Source organism: Staurois parvus, unplaced genomic scaffold, assembly GCF_062004578.1.
Source record: "Staurois parvus isolate SC_StPar_1 unplaced genomic scaffold, SC_StPar_1.0 ptg000235l, whole genome shotgun sequence".
Taxonomy (NCBI): domain Eukaryota; kingdom Metazoa; phylum Chordata; class Amphibia; order Anura; family Ranidae; genus Staurois; species Staurois parvus.
Window position 1 is genome coordinate 5,081,222 of NW_028318031.1, and position 19,473 is coordinate 5,100,694.

Consider the following 19,473-nt stretch of genomic DNA (forward strand, 5'->3'; position numbering starts at 1 on the left):
CTTCTACCTGGGGCCTGGGTGCAATGCTTCTCCCGCCAGTGGATTCTCTGGAGTTGGGAGCTCGAGACTGCCCAAGAGTACCGCTATTATCCCTCCTGGACAGCGAGATGGGCAACTGGGGCTGGGGGGAACTAAGCAGAGGTAGAGTGGGGGCTACCAAATTCTGTGCACTAATGTGATAATCCCAGCTCTGCAGCTATATTTTAAAAAACTTGCCCAGGTCCCATGTCAGTGGGGGGCCAAGGGCAAAAAAGGGACTATTTAGTCACTTTAGGGTTTAAGTGGATTCATTGGCAGCAGCGCTCCCAACAATTACTCTTCTACCTCAATATGTCTGCAGCACCCGAGACTTTGTTAGCGCTGCTGCAAATGACCCAAAAGTCATTAAATAGCACCTTTTCTGCCCTTTGACCCCCTGAACACAGAGGGCCTGCGAAGTGTTTTTAAAAAAGCAGGGATTACCACATTGTTGCACAGAATTTGGGAGTGCTCTACCTCCGGGACCCCCATGCTTTATCAGTGGCCCTGCACAGCTGTGCCAGATTTTAAGTGCCAAACACTTAAAAATTAAAAAAAAAAATTGAATTTCAATTAAAAAAAAAAAGTTTAGTAGTTGAAGATTCAATTATGCCTGCTTTTGGATTTTATTTTTCACCATTTTTTGAGTGTTTTAATCACACAAATAGTGTGGGTGGAAATCTTGCATATTAATCTACTAAAACTGGAAAGTGCAAAATCTGGTGCAGCTCTGCACAGAAATCAGTCAGCTTCCAGGTTTTATTTTTTTGTCAGAGCTTAGCTAAACAAGCTGAAAGACAAAGCTCATTGGCTATCATGTGTAGCTGCACCAGATTTGGCACTCTCCAGTTTTAGTAAATCAACCCCATTTGTGTTATTTAACTGCCTCCCGCCAGATATAAGATAATAAAGATAGCATGTAAATAGGGAAATGCCGGTTATCTGCATTTCTCTCCTCATGAGCTGTCACGCTGACAGCTCGAGAGGAGAGGAGAGACGGTAATCAACATTCCTCGGAGACATGTACACTGATCATCAGGGTACTGATGATCAGTGTGCCCTGATGATCAGTGTAGCCCCATCAATGCCGGCTGTCATTGCCCATCAATGCCACCTGCCAGTGCCCATCAGTACCTCATCAACGCCACATATCAGTGCTTACTAGTGCACATCAGTGCCACATATCAGTGCCCATCTGAGCTGTATTTCAGTGTTACCTATTAGTGCCAGTCAGTGCCACCTATCAATGTCAGTCAGTGCCACATATCAGTGCCAATCAGTGCCACCTATCAGTGCCAGACAGTGCCACCTATCAGTGCCAGTTAATGCCACCTGTTAGTGCCGCCTATCAGTGCCAGTCAGTGCCACCTATCAGTGCTCATCAGTGCTCCTATCAGTGCCAGTCAGTCCCGCCTAACAGTGCCAATCAGTGCCACCTAACAGTGCCAGTCAGTGCCACCTATCAGTGCCACCTATCAGTGCCATATATGAGTGCTGCCTTTCAGTGCCCATCAGTGATGCCTGTCAATGCCCACCAGTGCCACCTACTAGTGCCTCCTCATCAGTGCCCATCAGTGCCAACTCTCAGTGCCCAACAGTGCAGCCTATCAGTGCCCATCACTGCAGCCTCATTAGCGCACATCAGTGAAGGAGAAAAATCACTTATTTACAACATTTTATAACAAAAACTAAGAAAAAACTTTTGTTTTCAAAATTTTCAGTTGTTTTAGGTTTGTTTATAAAAAAAAAAAACCCAGAGGTGATTAAATACCACCAAAAGAAAGCTCTATGTGTCTCAAAAAAATCATAAAAATTTCATATGGGTACAGTGTTGCATGACTGCACAATTGTCATTTAAAGTGCGACAGCGCTGAAAGCTGAAAACTGACCTGGGCAGGAAGGGGGTATAAGTGCCCTGTAGGCTAGTGGTTAATCTATGAATATTTGTGGGGAAGCATAAGCGACAATATGGTTTATTCTGAGGGATTTTATTTTGCTATTTTGTATTATAGGTCCACACTTTGTGGGGTGGTTGCAGGAATTCTTCCAGCACCTGCAACCACCCGCAGCCAAAATGCGCTGCTCTTTAGAGATGTCTGTGGCTGCCATTCATTTTTAATGATACCCCCAGGCATCTCAACCTGCAGTGTGTTTGCACATGCAGGAACCATAGAGAAATCACATGGTGCAAAAGCACCATGTGATTTCCTTTCGGTTGCTTTTTTTAAGAGGTTTAAGCACCTTTTTTTTTGTGGGAAGGGCAGGCACAGCAGCCCATTCAAATTAATAGGCTACTGTGCCCGTGCAAATGTGGTTGTGAATCCAGGGTTATAGTTGTCACTTTTTTAGACATATTGACACTAAAAGCTGAAATAGTGGGATATTTGAAAAGTATTAATATGCAATATTGAAATTCATATTGATCTGACTTAAAAAACATTTTTAAATCATATTTTTTAGCCTTGATCATAATAAAGACAACAAATATGTACAAACTCTTTGTACATTCTAGTTAATCCAGCAAGGCATTGAAATTGTGATCAGTATCTTACATTTATATACTGTATATATCTTAGCATGCATGTGAGTAACATAAATAAATACATCTGTTCACATTAAATAATACAATGAATTAGCCAACAGCTTTCTAAACATTGTATAGTAATAGAGTATCGTACCTTGTTATCCATGGATTAATGCAGAAAGATAGAGTTTAAGTGAGAACCTTTAATAGCCTAAAAGGGTATCACCAACTTTAAACTTTCTGTGTGTACTGTAAGTTAATGGTACTGCTGAAGTAAATTTACAGTTTAGAAATCTTTTATAGGAATGTAAATAAGAGAAACATATTTTGGTGTCCCTAATATATTCCAATTTATTGATTAGATAGACTAATTATATAGTTACATACAGGGGTGGACTGACAACTCATGAGGCCCCCGGGCAATAGGGGATCATGGGGCCCCTGTGTCCTCGCCCACACCCAAAAAAGCCTATGAAATAGCGAATGAAAGGTACCAGGTGCATCTCATGGGGCCCCCTACTGACCCCAGGCCCTCAGGCAGTGCCCGAGTGCTCAAATGGTCAGTCCGCCCCTGGTTACATAGTTAGTCTGGCTGAAACAAGACAAAAGTCCATCCAGTTCAACCATAAAAAAAAAAAAAGTTATAATCCTATGCCCACAGTTGATCCAGAGGAAGGCAAAAAAAAAAACCCCAGCAAAGTATGATCCAATTAGCTCCTGCAGGGAATATAATTCCTCCCTGATCCCCCGAGACGCAATCGGATATTCCCTGGATCAACTTTACCTATACATGTTAGTATCCAGTTATATTCTGTGTATCATTATGATATTAATAAGATAGATAGATAGATAGATAGATAGATAGATAGATAGATAGATAGATAGATAGATAGATAGATAGATAATATAATATAATATCAGTAGAAGATTTGTCAATTTTAAACTATAGGATCAAAAATATTGTTTTGGTGGAAATAACAAGCAACATCATATTTGTAGTGACGTAAACGTGTTTTCCGGTGAACCGACACATTGATACATTAAGGGTAATCAGCTGACTTTGTAATCCACTTAATAGAAGACTTTATTATAGTGTAATTCCCACAGATTTCATTATCAACAAGTATATCCAATATAACATTAACTAACCACTCACTGCAGGTGAATTAATCACTGTAATTTATAACACAGGCCCAAGGCTATATAATTATGCCCTTAAATTATTTTGTCTATTGTGTAGGATGTCTAATGTAATCCATAAAACATTGGCAGCCACATTCCCCATATTCATATGATAGTAATGCAGCCCAAACAGTTGTATCATTCTAATATAATTAAACAGTTGTGTAACTATGTTTAACACAATTTTTTAAAGACTTTCTGTAGCACTTTAGTATAGACCCATCATCAGATCATATAAATTCTGAGCAATCAGTGTAACAGGACAACTAGAACTGTGGTTTAAGGGCCAATTCACACCACATGCAGTCCATTGCATTTTTGTTTCTGCATCAAAAACACATGGACAGTAGATTATATGGATTCCAATGGCATAGTTCCCACCAGTGAAGTTGGTAGATCATGCTGCATTTTTTCTGTACAGAACTGGACGTGAACGTGGCAAAACACATCACAAATGCACCAGAACACATCTAAATGCATCAAAAATGCACCGGAATGTATCACATGAAAAAAAAACAGGAACCCTTGGAAAAAAGAAATATAAGAGGGGGGAAAAAACTGGAACACATTGAAAACACATAAAAATGTACATGCAGAAATGCATCTGGAGCAAATTTTTGTGATGTGAACTGTAAGCAAAAACGCACCCAGAGGGCATCTGGATTGAGTTTTTGTGGTGTGGACCAGCCCTAAAATTCTTTTTGTTAAGGTTTAACCAATAAAAAATTAATTAGATGTGCAAAATTGAGAATATTTTTCACAAATTTCATCAGTAAACATGTTGCAGTTAAATCACAATACAGTGCATGGCAGAAATATATATTTTGCAGAGACAATACAAAAATAGGATTAGAAGGGTGGCATAACAGCAAAGGATATACAATCAAATAAATAATTTAATCAATGAATGCTTGAATAAATAAATATTGCTTATCATGTAATCATATAAGCATATGGTGTATGTATTTAAACACGATACAATAAAAAACGCATTCAAAAACGTTGTGTTCACAAAGTGGAGAAATTGCCAATAGACAGTAGGGACTAATTATATTCTTGATTTTCATTTTCCTAGAGAATAAAGATGCCCTCCTGTTTGGTCACTATGGCCAAGCTCCCTACTTTTATGAGCTCTTTGTCTTTGTTCCAGCATTTCAAGCCTAGGCTCTCTAGTTTCTAGACCCAGGATGGTTTTTATCCAGCTTTCCTTTTTCATCCAAGCTTTACCCCAATCAATATAATATATGACTTGTCAAAAATGTTACAGTTCACAAGTTTAGTTATTTATGAAATAAGGTGTGGAGACAAGGAAGTGTTAGATATATATTTTGCAACCTTAATAAGAGTTAATATGTAACCTGTTGAGCATTGCAGAACATTCCAAAGTGTTAGTAATATGACCATAAGACACTCCTGATTATTTAGCAATGTTTTGTGACCTAGCTATAGATGTATATATATTGTGTACATGGATTTAGACATCAAACATTATCTGACCACATGTTCTCCGTGCCCGTGTTTGTGCAATAAAGCAATAATTTGTGTCACCCTTATCTCTGCTCTGTCAGGTCAAACATTTTCTGTATGATAAATCTTATTTTCCCAAACCACAGGTCTACATTAGAGACTTACCATCATGTCCCCCAAAAATGTTAATTGATATTTGCACACTCTATAATTGCAGTTATTGGATGGGAGAAGTCTGATGCTACTTAAAGCAGTTCTAAACACCCAAATATAAGCTTTAACATGATAGTTAAGATTCAAAAGTTAGTTTTAAGCTTTACAGACCTGCAGCTTTGATGGAAATAATACTTGTCAAAGCTTCCCTGATGACTACAAATGAGATTTAAGTTTAACTCTAAGTTCAGGTTTGAGATTGAATGGCAGTATTTGCACTTTCTGATAGGATTGCAGGTCTGTTCCAGAAATTACGAACAACTCCTAATGCACTGTTTGGGCTTTGCCCTTGGTCAGCTAAGTCACTAGAACCAATATTCTGAAGGAATGGATGACCAAGTCCCTTTAAAAGTATGGGATCACATCTATCATGGTAGATGACATACAGTAGGTTTGTGTTCTGTGCCTCTGTTAATGTGATCCACCCCTTCTATTGCTTGCTACAAAACTGAGGCTGGCTGGGTTTTTTTTTTTTTAAACAGATTTTGATGGATTAGTAAAAATGTGGAAATAGAAGGACGTGGGAAGAGTTAATAAAGACATAGTTGAAGAGATTGGCATATCTGATGCTGAGTCTAGCATTTCTAGAGGTGAGGGAAGGAAAATGTACAGTAAAAATGGATCACACCATAAAAGTATTTTTTAGGAAAAAATTTACACAAGGTTTAAATGTTATTAATATGAAAAGGAAAAATGGGGTTTTGAGTGGACAAAGTGGTACAAGCAAATCTGATGAAAAGGATACCCGCATGAAGGGGCTTTCATGCAATAATGGTATCAAAGAGGGAACATTAGGGCGCAACAATGGACATTTGTGGATATGAGCACTAGGATTGATATTCACAGTTTAGTGAATGGGAAAACAAAATGTCCAGATTTTCCCATAGCGCCCATGCACTTGAACCTCTGGCCAACGCAGCTGGAAGTTTCTAAATTACAGCCTCCTGGTGGCTTGTTTCAATGTAAATCCACCACCAATCACATTGTCCAATGATGTAGATCCAGTGTCAATCAAGATGGACAACGCACAACGACTATCCAAAGTGACAATGTGGATGCTGCCTTAACTCTGAACTGAGACTGGATATTGCTTATGTGTTGAACTGTTTTTGGTACACAGCCAGCTATTTTTGACTGGTGAATGGACATGTGCCACTAATAGGATCACAAGAATTTGTAGATGCCTGATGAGAACTGCATCCATACCCTACTTTCAACAGTTATTCATTTAGGAAAAGGGGGAGTAACTGCCATATATGATGTTTAATGCCTAACTCCAGGAATACAGGTGTTTTTTTTGGACCAAATTAACTATTTCCTCTATTAATCAATGCTTTGGCTGTCAGTACTTTTTAAACCGTATGTAGCAGCAGAACCGGGACTTTTTGTACTGTTCTTGGAACAAATTCAAGCCTGGTTGAGTGCTTCTCAGCCATTCCCAGAAAGCCTTTTTATGAAAAAATGGCTTCCCCTAATTGGCTGAAGTGGAGATTGTGATGCCATCTTCATGCCTCTTCATCTCAGCCAGTCAAAGGCTTAACTTGGTTTTGTTCTGGGAACGGGAAGGGAAGTCCGTGTACTGCTGCCAGATCACTGTATACTGTATGTAGCTGATGCTACTTATAGTACAATTTGTACAGCTCTGAAGGCCGCTGCATCAGTTAGTTAAATAAATAGATTGTTTGGGCCAGCTTTGTCCAAGCAAACTAATAAAATATTACATTCGATCATCTGAATGCTTTTGATCTGACACTGAAGCTATTACATACTGTAGATGTCTATTATTCAAGTACATACAAGTAATCCTTTTGATTTAAACCATACTGTCAGCAGACTTCTACTTAGGAAAAGGGGGAGCACAGGTGGTATCTTGGCTTTTAAAAACGTAACAGTCATTGTTTGGGTTAGCTATGCAGCAACATATTATATGAATGCAGTGCTTACAATTATTGCTGGATGTACCTACCAATTATGAAAATTCAAAGATTGGTGTTGGAAGCTAAGAATTATAACATTTGTAGTGGTACTTATTTCTTATACACCCTGTAACAGAGTAATAAGCTCTGTGCTTGCAGAGAGATTCCTTCTTTTTGTAATGATTTTACATATTTATATTTTTATTCTGTGAACTCCAATGTTTTTGTATTTTATATATTTGCAGCATTATCTCCTTAATAATATATTAACACTAGATTGAGTGCATTTTGACAAAAAGTGACTAAAAGAGGCTGTATGAGCTCAGTGGCACAGTGATGCAAAAAATAGATGACTAAGGCTGCAGTGACACTTGAGTGTTTTGTAGCTTGAAGCTCAGAGCTTGAAGCTCCAAAAATGCTCAAACTTAAAAAATCAATTGTTCTCTATGGTGCCTGTTCGCGCGATCAGGTGTGAACAGGCACCAGAGAACAACTGATTTTTTTAGTTTGAGCTTTTTAGAGCTTTGAGCTTCAAGCTATAGAACTCTCAAGTGTGAATGCAGCCTTTCAGTGAACACAGTATTTTATTTCAAAACAAATTATAATAATGGCAGCATTTGTTCTTGACACACAATTCTTTAGCAAACTAAATGTCTTTTCCATCTAAATTTAGTGGCAAAATGAGGAAAAAGGCACACTGGGGTTTTCATTATTTTGCAGAATTAGGAGTTGTTCTTTGTTGCTTCAAAGGCACAGCCATCAATAATATTACACTGTGAACCAGAAAATATATAACCACCAGGGGCAGACTGACCATTTGGAAACTCGGGCACTGCCCAAGGGTCCAAGGTCAGTAGGGGGCCCCATGAGATGCCCCTGATACCTTTTTCATAGGCTTTTTTGAGTTTGACACGGGGGCCCCATGATCCCCTATTGCCCGGGGGCCCCATGAGTTGTCAGTCCGCCCCTGATAACCACCAGTAGATATAAAACAGTATAAATACTGCATTTTGACCATGATAACACAGAGATCTTGTTGCAATATGATTTTAAATGGTTGATGTTAGAATGCTGCTGGAAACTGTAAATTTCTACTGGCTGACCAGGAGGGATCAGGTCACCTGACTATATTGATTCTCAGGATACGTAACTTACTCACAAATGATGGACATTTACTTGCACACCAATTAATACTAATTAACACTGGGGTATTCATTTGTATGTTAATGCAAGCAATTGTTATTGTCTGTGCACCCACTGAGCTTTTTACTGGAAACACCTGTACACCTGCATATTCATGCAATTCAGTGCATAAAATCATGCAAAAACAGGCCAGGAGCTTAAGTCATTGTTCATACCAAACACCAAAGTGGGGAGAAAATATAATCTCTGTGATTTTGACCATTGCATGATTGCTGAAGCCAGAAGGGCTGTTTTTTTTCAGTGTTTCTGCAACTGCTGATCTGGGATTTTCACACTGGACAATCTCTAAAGTTTACCCAGAGTGGTGCAAAAACAAATCCAGATAGCAGCAATTCTGTGGATGGAATGGCTGGTTGATGAGAGAAGTCAGAGGAGAATGTTCAGATTGGTTTTGAGCTAATAGAAATGGTATAGTAGCTCACATAGCTACTCTTTATAACTGTGGTGGGCAGAAAGCATCTTAGACTCACACCAAATCAAACCTTGATTTCAAGGAATGCAATAAGAAATGTAAGAGCTCCATCAGAGCAGCTAAAATAGACTACAAGAGGCACATAGCGGTTAAGAGTGAAAAAAAATGTTTTTAAATACCGTATATTAACAGTAAGAGAGCAAAGTCAGAGCATATTGGCCCAATAAAAGATGATCGGTGAAGTTGGTTACAAAGGTTGAGAAGGAAACTGTACTCAACCACTTCAAGACCAAGCACTTTCTGGTACATTTTGTTTACAACTTTAAATCAGTATTTTTTTCTAAAAAATTACTTATAACCCCAAACATTGCATATGTTTTAGCAAAGATCGTAGAAAATGAAATGGAGATTCTTGCAATGTTTTATGTTACATGGTATTTGCACAGTGGTTTTGCAAACGCAATTGTTTTAGAAAAAAATACACTTTAATGAATTAAAAAAAATACAAAGCACATTATATGCCCCAATTTGTTTTTGTAAAATATCAAATATGATGTTGTGAGTAAATAGATACCTAACATGTCACATTTTAAAATTGCACATGCTGGGGTGAAATGGTGTCAAACTACAGTAGTTAAGAATCTCAACAGGCGACGCTTTAAAAATTGTTACAGATTACCTGTTTAGAGTTACAGAGGAGGTATAGTGCTAGAATTATTGCTCTTGCTCTAATGTTCGTGACGATACCTCACCTGTGTGTTGAAAACATCGTTTACATATGCTTGAGCGACTTACATATGCGAGCACGGATGGATGGGGGCGCTTTAAAAAAAAATGTCTTATTTATTTTAGTTTTTATTTTTACACTGTCCCTTTATTTTTTTTAGCATGTTTATTCCCATTACAAGGAATGTAAACATTCCTTGTAATAGAAATAAGAATAACAGTTCCTCTTTAAGGAGAGATCTGGGGTCAAAAAGACCCCAAATCTCTCCTTTACCTTTAAAAGCAAAAGATCAAAAACATTTTTTTTGATCTTTCACTTAAAAAAAGTGTTTACATCCACCCAGACAGGAAGTGACCTTCATCATACCTTTGCTACAGTCTTCCAAGGCCACAGAGGCAATCAGAGATAATAGAGTCTCTTATCGCCTCTGTGACCAGCTGGCCACACCATTGGATTGTTTCTCGGGCAAGCAGGTTGAAACGGAAAGACAGAGAAGATTGAGGGAAACGTCCCCTCCCCCAGCCACTGAAAGCAATCCAGTGGCTAATGAGCTGCTCAGACTGCTTTCATGAGAAAGCCAGCTGCTGGCTGAAAAAGGAAGATGCCGGGATTATGGCTGATATCTTCACCCATAAGCCCGGTAAACCACTTGCAAACCAAAACATACATGTACGTATTGCAGACGACAAATTAACACATTCTTTGCATCAGTTTTTCCAAAGGAAAAGGAAGGGTATAACAGTCATGACTGTATTGTCAGTAACACATCACAGATGGTACCCTTGTGGCTAATAGAAGCCAGTATCCATAATAGATAGCTTAACCGGTTCCCACCTGGCCTAAGGCCAAATGGTAGCCGGCAAAAACCTTCACCACTCCGGGTGGAAGCCATATGGCGTCCTTTCAGGCATGCACAGTTTGCAGGCCCACAAAGCCGTGCAGTGGCGCAATCTGTCATCGGCCGTATACCTCGGACACGGCCGACGACATATCTGAGTACCAGCCCCGTTGCCAGTACCATGTGACTTTCTGTGACCAATCACAGCAGGTCACATGACAGTTGTATACAATGGATGGCTTCCTATCATGCCATCCATTGTATACAAGTGTGTCTAGATGTGAATGGTCACAGCGGTCACATACACAAGCTGGGCCAATCACAGCCCAGCTGTGTCATGTGATTAGCTGTGGCCAAATCACAGTTAAGAAAAAAAAAATACTGAATGAATCGATTTCATTCAGGTAAATGCTTGCTTATAGCAAAGTAATTCTTTACTATAAGCAAATTGTATAAAAAAAAAAATAGATCACTTCCCCAAAGTAGTAAAATGTTACTATGGTAACATTATACTACTTTGGTCATAGTGAAATATGAAAAAAAAATCTTAAAAAAAGAAAAAAATGTAATAAAAAATAATAAAAAAAATTAAATAAAATTTTTTAAAAAATTATATTTTTTTTTTTTTCGTACTGTCAGCAGTCAGTGTCCCTGATCACCGCCACTCCAGTTTATATTATGACGCTGTACTGCACTGGTGACAGTATGTAAAAAAAAAAAATAGTGAAAATCATTTTTTTTATTTCTTCATTTCCGAAAAATTATGACAATAAAATTACAATTTCAAAAAAGTCGCCATGCCAGTTATGAAATTTGTAGGACTGTCTACTTTGCAAAAAGGGGTCATTTGGGGGATATCTGTACTGTCCTCACATTCTTGGACCTCAAGAAATTAGATTGGCTGTCAGTACTTCAGGATTGATCAATTTTCAGATATATACCATAGTTTGTGAACTCTATAACTTTCCTACAAACTAAAAAATACATCCTAATTTGGCATGTAGCAGAATACATTTTGGCCTAAATTTATGAAGAACAATTATTTATTTGCAAACATTTATAACAGAAATTTTTTCAAAATGTTTGGTCTTTTTTTATTAATTTAGCAAAAAATAAAAACCCCAGTAGTGATTAAATACCACCAAAAGAAAGCTCTAGTTGTGTGAAGAAAATGATAACATTTTAGTTTGGGTACAATGTTGTATGACCGCGCAATTGTCATTCAAAGTATGAGAATGCTGAAACCTGAAAATTGGCCTGGGCAGGCAGGGGGTAAATGTGCCTGGTATGGAAGAGGTTAAGACTGGAATGGTACCAGCTGATTGGCGAAAGGCAAATGTGGTACCAATGTTTAAAAAAGGACAAAGGCATATATCCAGAAATTACAGGCCAGTCAGTCTAACATCAATAATATGTAAACTATTGGAGGTTATGTTAACCTCCCTGGCGGTATGATTATTTCAGATTTTTGGTGCTGAAAGCGGTACCATTTTTTTGCATGGAAATATGTATTTTTTTTATTGTAGGCTGTAATTTTTAGGAAAAACTCACTGAAATCTGTCCGAACAAGAGTCTAGTAAACATCCCGGGTATGATAAAATTTGAAATACAAAATCATAAATTATAATTTAATAAATAATCATAAAAATAATATAAAAATAATAAAAAATTTAATTCAATAATATAATCAAACCAAAAACACTGAAATGTGAAATAGAGCGCCAAGTTCGCACATTGCTGAGCTCAGTCGCAAAATCGTTTTCAGTTTCTGATGACGAATTTCCCCCACGAATCATTATCACTCAATTCTGTAAGTGGTTCTGATTTACTATCGCTGTTCTCTAGCTGATCTAAACCGCTTTTGACCTAAAGGGACACTTTTTGGACGCCATGGACATTTCTCAGTTTCCAGGCAGAAAGAACAGACAAAATGCAGGCAGGGCGCAGGACAAAGCACTAGGGACAATATGTATGTGAAATAGGTTGAAACAGCAATATTTTACTGTGTAAAATGAAAAAAAAAAAAATGACATTTTTTAAAATTTTTAAATTTCCCGCCGCCGCCGGCGGCGGCGCCCGTACGTCCCGACGTCACAGGGACAGGACACAGAAGCCGGATGCCGGCATCGGCCGGAGGAGATGGCCGGGGACGCTGCAGGGGACACATCGTGGGAGCGCAGGGTAAGGTAAGTGAAGAACACATGCCGGAGCAGCGCCGCATGGTATTCCCGAGTGTAGCTCGGGGTTACCGCTTTTGGTACTGAAATGTTACCCCGAGCTACACTCGGGAATACCGCCAAGGAGGTTAAGAGACTATATTCAAGAATTTGCACATGAGAACAGAAACATTAGTAGTAATCAGCATACTTTAATGAAAGACTGTAATTACCAGACCAATCTGTTAACATTCTACAAGGAAGTGAGCTTCCACCTTGATAAAGGAAGGCCTGTGGATATGGTATATACCTGGATTTTGCAAAAGCATTCCATAAACTTCCTCATAAATGCTTAATTTACAAACTGAGGTCTGTTGGCTTAGACCATAGTGTATGTACCTGGATAACAATCTGGCTACAGGGGTGTATACAAAGGGTGGTGATAAATAGTGAGTATCAGACTGGTCTGAAGTTGTAAGTGGGGCACCCGAAGGCTCAGTTCTGGGACCATTTTGGTTTAAGCTGATCAGAAATTATATAGAGGTTGGTATAAATAGCTCAATCTCAGTGTTTGCTGACAATACAAAGCTAAGTAGGGCAATAACTTCACAGAAGGGTATAGAAACTTTACAAGAAGACCTCAATAAAATTAAGGTGTAAGAAACTACATTGGACATTAGGTTTAATGTTGAAAATTTTAAGGTACTGCCCCTGGGGGGCATACATATGAATTCATGTTACTCGCAAGGGGATTCCAGGATGAAAAAAGATCTGGGGATCTTAGCAGATCACAGGCTCAGAAATGCCATGCAATGCGAAGCTGCAGCTAGCAAAGCCAGCAGAATATCAGCATGCATTAAATAGGGTATTTACTCAAAAGATACGACTGTAATTCTACCACTATACAAAACTCTGGCTTGGCCACATCTTGAGTATGCTGTCCAGTTCTGCTCACCAAACCTCAGGAAGGATGTGCTGGAGCTGGAGAGAGTCGAGAGAAGGGCAACAGAGCTAAAAAGGGGACTGGAGGACCTCAGTTACGAGGAAGGACTACAAGCATTAAATGTATTCTTCCTGGATAAGAGACGCTTAAGAAGGGATATGATAGCAATATACAAATACCTCAATGGTGATCCTAGCATAGGAAGAAAACTATTCAGTTTCAGGGAGTGTAAGAAGACACGTGGCCACTCCTTGCAATTGGAGGAGATGTGGTTTAAACTTAATCTGCGTAGGGGGGATCTTTACTGTCAGAGTGGTAAGGATGTGGAACTCCTTTCCACAATTAGTGGTGTCAGCGTGAAGTGTTCAAACATTTCAAAAAACTCTTAGATGGGCATCTTAGTGAATGCAATATACAGGGATATGGGAAATTATATTATCATTAATACACACATACACATACACACACCCACACAGGTTAAACTGGATGGACTGGTGTCTTTATTCAACTTTACCAACTATGTAACTGCTGTATATTTAACTTGAGGTAGATGAGCTACAATAACAAAAGATGGGTTCCACTCTTGCCACCCAAGAACAGAAAACTGAGGCTTATATGAGTACATGTTTACTAAAACTGTACAATTGAATACTGAAAAAATGTAACCTGGTCTGATAACATTGAAGGACACATATGGTAGACCAGTCACTGGATATCAATCTATTAAGAACACCTCTGGGATGTGGTAAAAATGGAAATTCATAAAATGAATGTTCAGCAGACGAATCTACAGAAATTGTGTGATGCATTCATGTCAGCATGTAACAGCATCTCAAAGGAATGTCTGAAGAATCCATGCCTTGAAGAGCTGAGGTCTTGAGAGCAAATGGAGGCCCTACCCAGTATTAGTAGCGTATTCCTGTAAGTATACATTATATAAGGTGTTACTACAAATGACTGTCGGACAAGAAAAGTGACTTTTACACTAGCAATACAAAAGCACTTTGTTTCCTGACCTGATAGAGATCAAATCCTCTTACCAGGTATATGCATGCCCACTCACTTCAGACAAGCACCTCTAAGGCTTTGAATAGTGTCACTATAATTACTGTATATTACTGTGCAAAAGTCATAGGCCATCATAGAAAGCTATGTTTAAAGCTATTTATCTGCAAAGTATTTGCTAATGAAAATTATATTTGGGATTGTAAAACATACACAAACACCAAAACAATATGAAGTAATAAAAATGTATTCTGTTCTCCAAAAAGGTATTAATATCCTTTTACAAAGACAAAAGAAAACAGCTTTGCTTACAAAACCTCTTCTCAGGACAAAGTCGACTAGACAACGTATTAAAACGTTTTACCACTCATCATTTTGATATAGAATAAAATGAAGCCACAAATTGTTGTATAATGCTAGAATCTTTAGGTGTGTAGTGTAAAGGGTTTGCATAGCTATACAGCGTGTGGGTGTGTGATTCATTTCCTGTTTTTTTTTTCAATATTTTTTATTTATATTGTGCACAGAGTGTGATGCATGATCCTCCTTCAAAGAGAAAGGACTCTAACCCTGAAACCGCAAGCGCAAGTCTCCTAATGGGAGTACTCTTGGACCTGCTGAAGGGAGACCTCATGGGCAAGGTAGAACCTGACCAAAGGGCAAAATGTTATGTGCCCCCAAGACATTCAGGGCAAGTCTGAGGACCTACCTACAACCAGGGACATGCCTGGTGAACCAAGTAAGCCTGGCAAGCCTGGTAAATCAGGCCAGACTCAACTTGAGAGGAAAGGATTCCTTTCACCATACCCACCTTATTACTAGGGGTATATTCACCACAAGGCAAACAAGGCATTTGCCTAGGATAGCATTTTTCAGGGGAGGCAGCAGCATTTTTCAGGGGGGCAGCGCCACCCCCCCGAAAGAAGGGATGGAAGAAGAGACACACACAGTATGGGGACCAAGTGTGATCTGAGAGAGGCTGCGGGCTTCTTAATGGTGTATGCAGAGCCTGACTCTTGTTTCTGGGGATGTCCAGAGCTCTGAAGGTGAGTGACTATCTCTCGCTGGGGTGGTGGGGTTGCCAGTGTATGGGGGGCGATGGTAGTGGAAGGCTCACTCGGGTGGGGAGGGTTCGGGTGTTGTCGGTCAATGTCAGGTTCTCTTCATCTTCATGGGGGAGGGGGGTGTTGGTAGGTGTCAGGGTCTCTCCGTGGTGGTGGTGGGGGAGACGATTTTTGTGTTGCCTAGGGCAGCACGAAACCTAAATACACCACTACTTATTACTGTGCATTAATTACTAGCTGACACCCAACTGTTTTGTTCCCGAAAAATGATAAGAACAGATACTACACTTCATCTTCGCCCAAAGAACGAGAACATTTTAGTTACTTTTCTGACTTAAAATTGATGTAAAGGGTAAACTTTTTTTTTAAAGGATCGATACAGGACTCATGTAAGTATTTAGGGAGGTGAGGGGGCAATTAAACTACAGGGATAATCTTTAATTTAATGCAGAGAATGTATTAAGGTAACATGTCTTGCCTTTAAAACCACTTTAACTTTATAACTGTCATGCCCCTTAAGTAACATCTGATAGAGGTGGTTAGAGGTTCCCTATTTGGGGACACTTTTTTTGTCCCCCCAATACACATAAGGAGCAGAGTCCCTGATCAGCAGCTTACCCAGCCAAGAACACCAGAATCGTGAAGAACTATACCGAGGCTGCCAGTTGAGCGTCTATGTTCAATCAACAATAGAAGGATCACTTTTCACCTATGAAAATGTGGATCATGTGACTTTACACAATAAAGAATGCTGGCAGATATATACAACAATGTAATCATTATATTGCAACTGTGAGCTTGTTTTAAGTTTTAATACTAAAATGTGCACTAAAAACTGTACTTTATTTAACTTTTGGAAATGGCAGTAAAAACTTGGTTATGCCAGTAAAATTTGGGTGTTAGGTCAGTGAATTTATATTTGGTAGGTTGGCAACACTGATTTGCTAATACAAATTACTATTTAACTTTGTATAACATACACAAACACCAAAATGATATAAAGTAACAAAATGTATTCTGTTCTTCAAAAAGTTATTATTATCCTATTGGAAAGACAGCTTTGGTTCCAAAACCTCTTTTCAAGACAAAAATTGAGAATTGTGAGGTAAAGAAATGCTTGTTTACATACGTTGCTGTTTGTTGGATTAAAAAAAAAATCTGTTATTTTTTTTAGGCACAGTTACAGTAAATTACAGTAAGCACGCTCTATATATAGAAATAATATCAGTTTGATTTATACAGGGTTGTGCATTTCTTTGTCCTTGTTTGGGAAATTCAGAGTATTACATTATTCTGCAAGAAGAAAAACATCAAAGTAACACAATTTGTTGGTTTGGAAACATGAACTTTAAACCCGAATTATTTTAATGTAAATCTAGAATGAATCTAATGGGAGTGATCTCACAAATACCAATCAGTTACTGCACTTGCACGGCTCTAATGAGAAATTTGGCAAAGTCTGCATCCCTTTAGATGTGATTTTCCTTTGGGAGTATCTCACCAAAAATTATATTTTTTGCAGGGATTGCCCAAAATCTGTCTTAGTGCAGACTTCAGGGAACATCAGTAATCCAGTCACACAAGTAGGAAACGACATATCTGGGGGGCATCTGAGTACAGATCACATCTAAGTTGCCATATTGCATTGCATTTTACTGAGAATTACAGCACTGCAGATAGATAATGAAGAGTAATTTTAAATAACATTCAATTGTAGGCTATATTTTTTTCTATTATTTCCCCACAATCGTGGAGTTACCCTTTAAAGCACTGTTAACTCAAAGCTAAATTGGTATGCACTATATTAGCAAAAGTATTGGGACACCTGCCTTTACATGCACATGAACTTTAATGGCATCAGTCTTAGTCCGTAGGATTCAATATTGGGTTGGCCCACCCTTTGCAGCTATAACAGCTTCAACTCTTCTGGGAAGGCTGTCCACAAGGTTTAAAAGTGAGTCTATGGGAATGTTAGACCATTTTTCCAGAAGCGCATTTGTGGGGGCAGGCACTGATGTTGGATGAGATGGCCTGGCTCTAATTCATCCTAAAGGTGTTCTATCAGGTTGAGGTCAGGATTCTGTGCAGGTCAGTCAAGTTCCTCCACCAAAAAATTTGCTCATCCGTGTCTTTATGGACCTTGCTTTGTGCACTGGTGCGCAGTCACGTTGGAACACGAAAGGGCCATCCCCAAACTGTTCCCACAAAGTTGGGAGCATGAAAATGTTCAAAATGTCTTGGTATACCAACACTTTAAGAGTTCCCTTCACTGGAACTAAGGGGCCAAGCCCAACCCCTGAAAAACAACCCCAAATCACAATCCCCCCTCAACCAAACTTTACACTTGACACAGTGCAATCAGGCAAGTACCGTTCTCTTGGCAACCTCCAAACCTAGACACATCCATTGGATTGTCAGACAGAGAAGCATGATTCACAACATGTCTCCACTGCTCTAGAGGCCAGTAGCAGCATGCTTTACACCACTGCATCTGACGCTTTGATGTAAGGCTTGGATGCAGCTGCTCAGCCATGGAAACCCATTCCATGAAGCTCTCCACACACTGTTGTTGTGCTAATCTGAAGGCCACAGGAAGTTTGGAGGTCTTTAACTATTGACTCTGCAGACAGTTGGCGACTTCTGTGCACTTCAGCATGCGCTGACCCCGCTCTGTCATTTTACGTGGCCTACCACTTCGTGGCTGAGTTGCTGTTGTTCCCAGTTGCTTCCAGTTTGTTATAATATCACTAATAGTTGACTGTGGAATATTTAGTAGCAAGGAAATTTCCCGGATGGACTTATTGCAGAGGTGGTAACCAATCACTGTACCATGCTTGAAGTCACTGAGCTCCTGAGAGCGACCCATTCTTTCACAAATGTTTGTAGAAGCAGTCTGCATGCCTAGGTGCTTGATTTTATACACTTGTGGCCATGAAGGTGACTGGACCTGAATCCAATGATTTGGAGGGGTGTCCCAATACTTTTGGCAATATAATATATATTGCAGCTTACCAATCCTTAAATGTGGTGGCTACATTAGCTTTTTTTTTTTGTTACAAAAACGTAACACACTTCTTAGGGTGCCTCTAATCTGGAGAGAGAAGCAACAGAGACACCTTAGGACAGCTGCATTGTTATTTGGGGAGAGGGTAATATTGGACATAATAGCAGATTTAGATGGCCTTGACAAACAAATTAAAGTGGAACTATACCAGCGATGCAGTGTCACTGACATCTTCGGCTTCCAGATATCGATTACCAGCTGCTGCCATTGCCTAGCCAAAGATTATGTCACTCTCGCACGTGCACGGGAGTTCAGACAACTCAACATTGCCAAACTTGTATGTCCACTGGGCTGCTCGTGCGCAGCTCGCTGTACAAGGGTGGATAGGCAAGTAAGTATCTTTGATGCAGAAAAGATAGCATTTCTCTTCTGCATTAAAAATCCTGCTTGTTTTCCCATATTTTGCTTTTTTCATAAGGTTTCACTTTAAAGCCAAACTAATACCAACACTTTTTAAGCACTGTAACAATTTTTTCTTTTTGGAAAAAAGGTTTTGCATAAATGAATAAAAACTGACCATTGTTGAACCCCCTGTAAGTGGTTTGTCTCAGCCTTCTAACTTCCACTTTTGATGGACAGTTTGGTATGTAAAACTAAGTTGAAAAATGGCAGACTTACTGGATTTATCAACAGGCGAAGATCAAGGCAAAAACCCTAAAAAGAAAACTAATATACCCACCAGGTTTGAGGGATGGTAAGCTGCAAATTACATTTTTGTTTATGAGATGCAGTTGTTTTGGG

The 19,473-nt window shown here is 39.1% G+C and overlaps 1 protein-coding gene across 1 annotated transcript in view; it reads right to left on the bottom strand.

The window, feature by feature from the left end:
* LOC149460093 (uncharacterized) overlaps positions 1–18,940 on the bottom strand; it is a 185,672-nt gene extending 166,732 nt beyond the window's left edge. Inside the window, exon 1 of the mRNA XM_089680165.1 lies at positions 18,881–18,940. Coding sequence (XP_089536291.1) covers positions 18,881–18,940 — 60 coding nt within the window. The remainder of the gene's footprint in view (positions 1–18,880) is intronic.
* Positions 18,941–19,473: the final 533 nt, after the last annotated feature.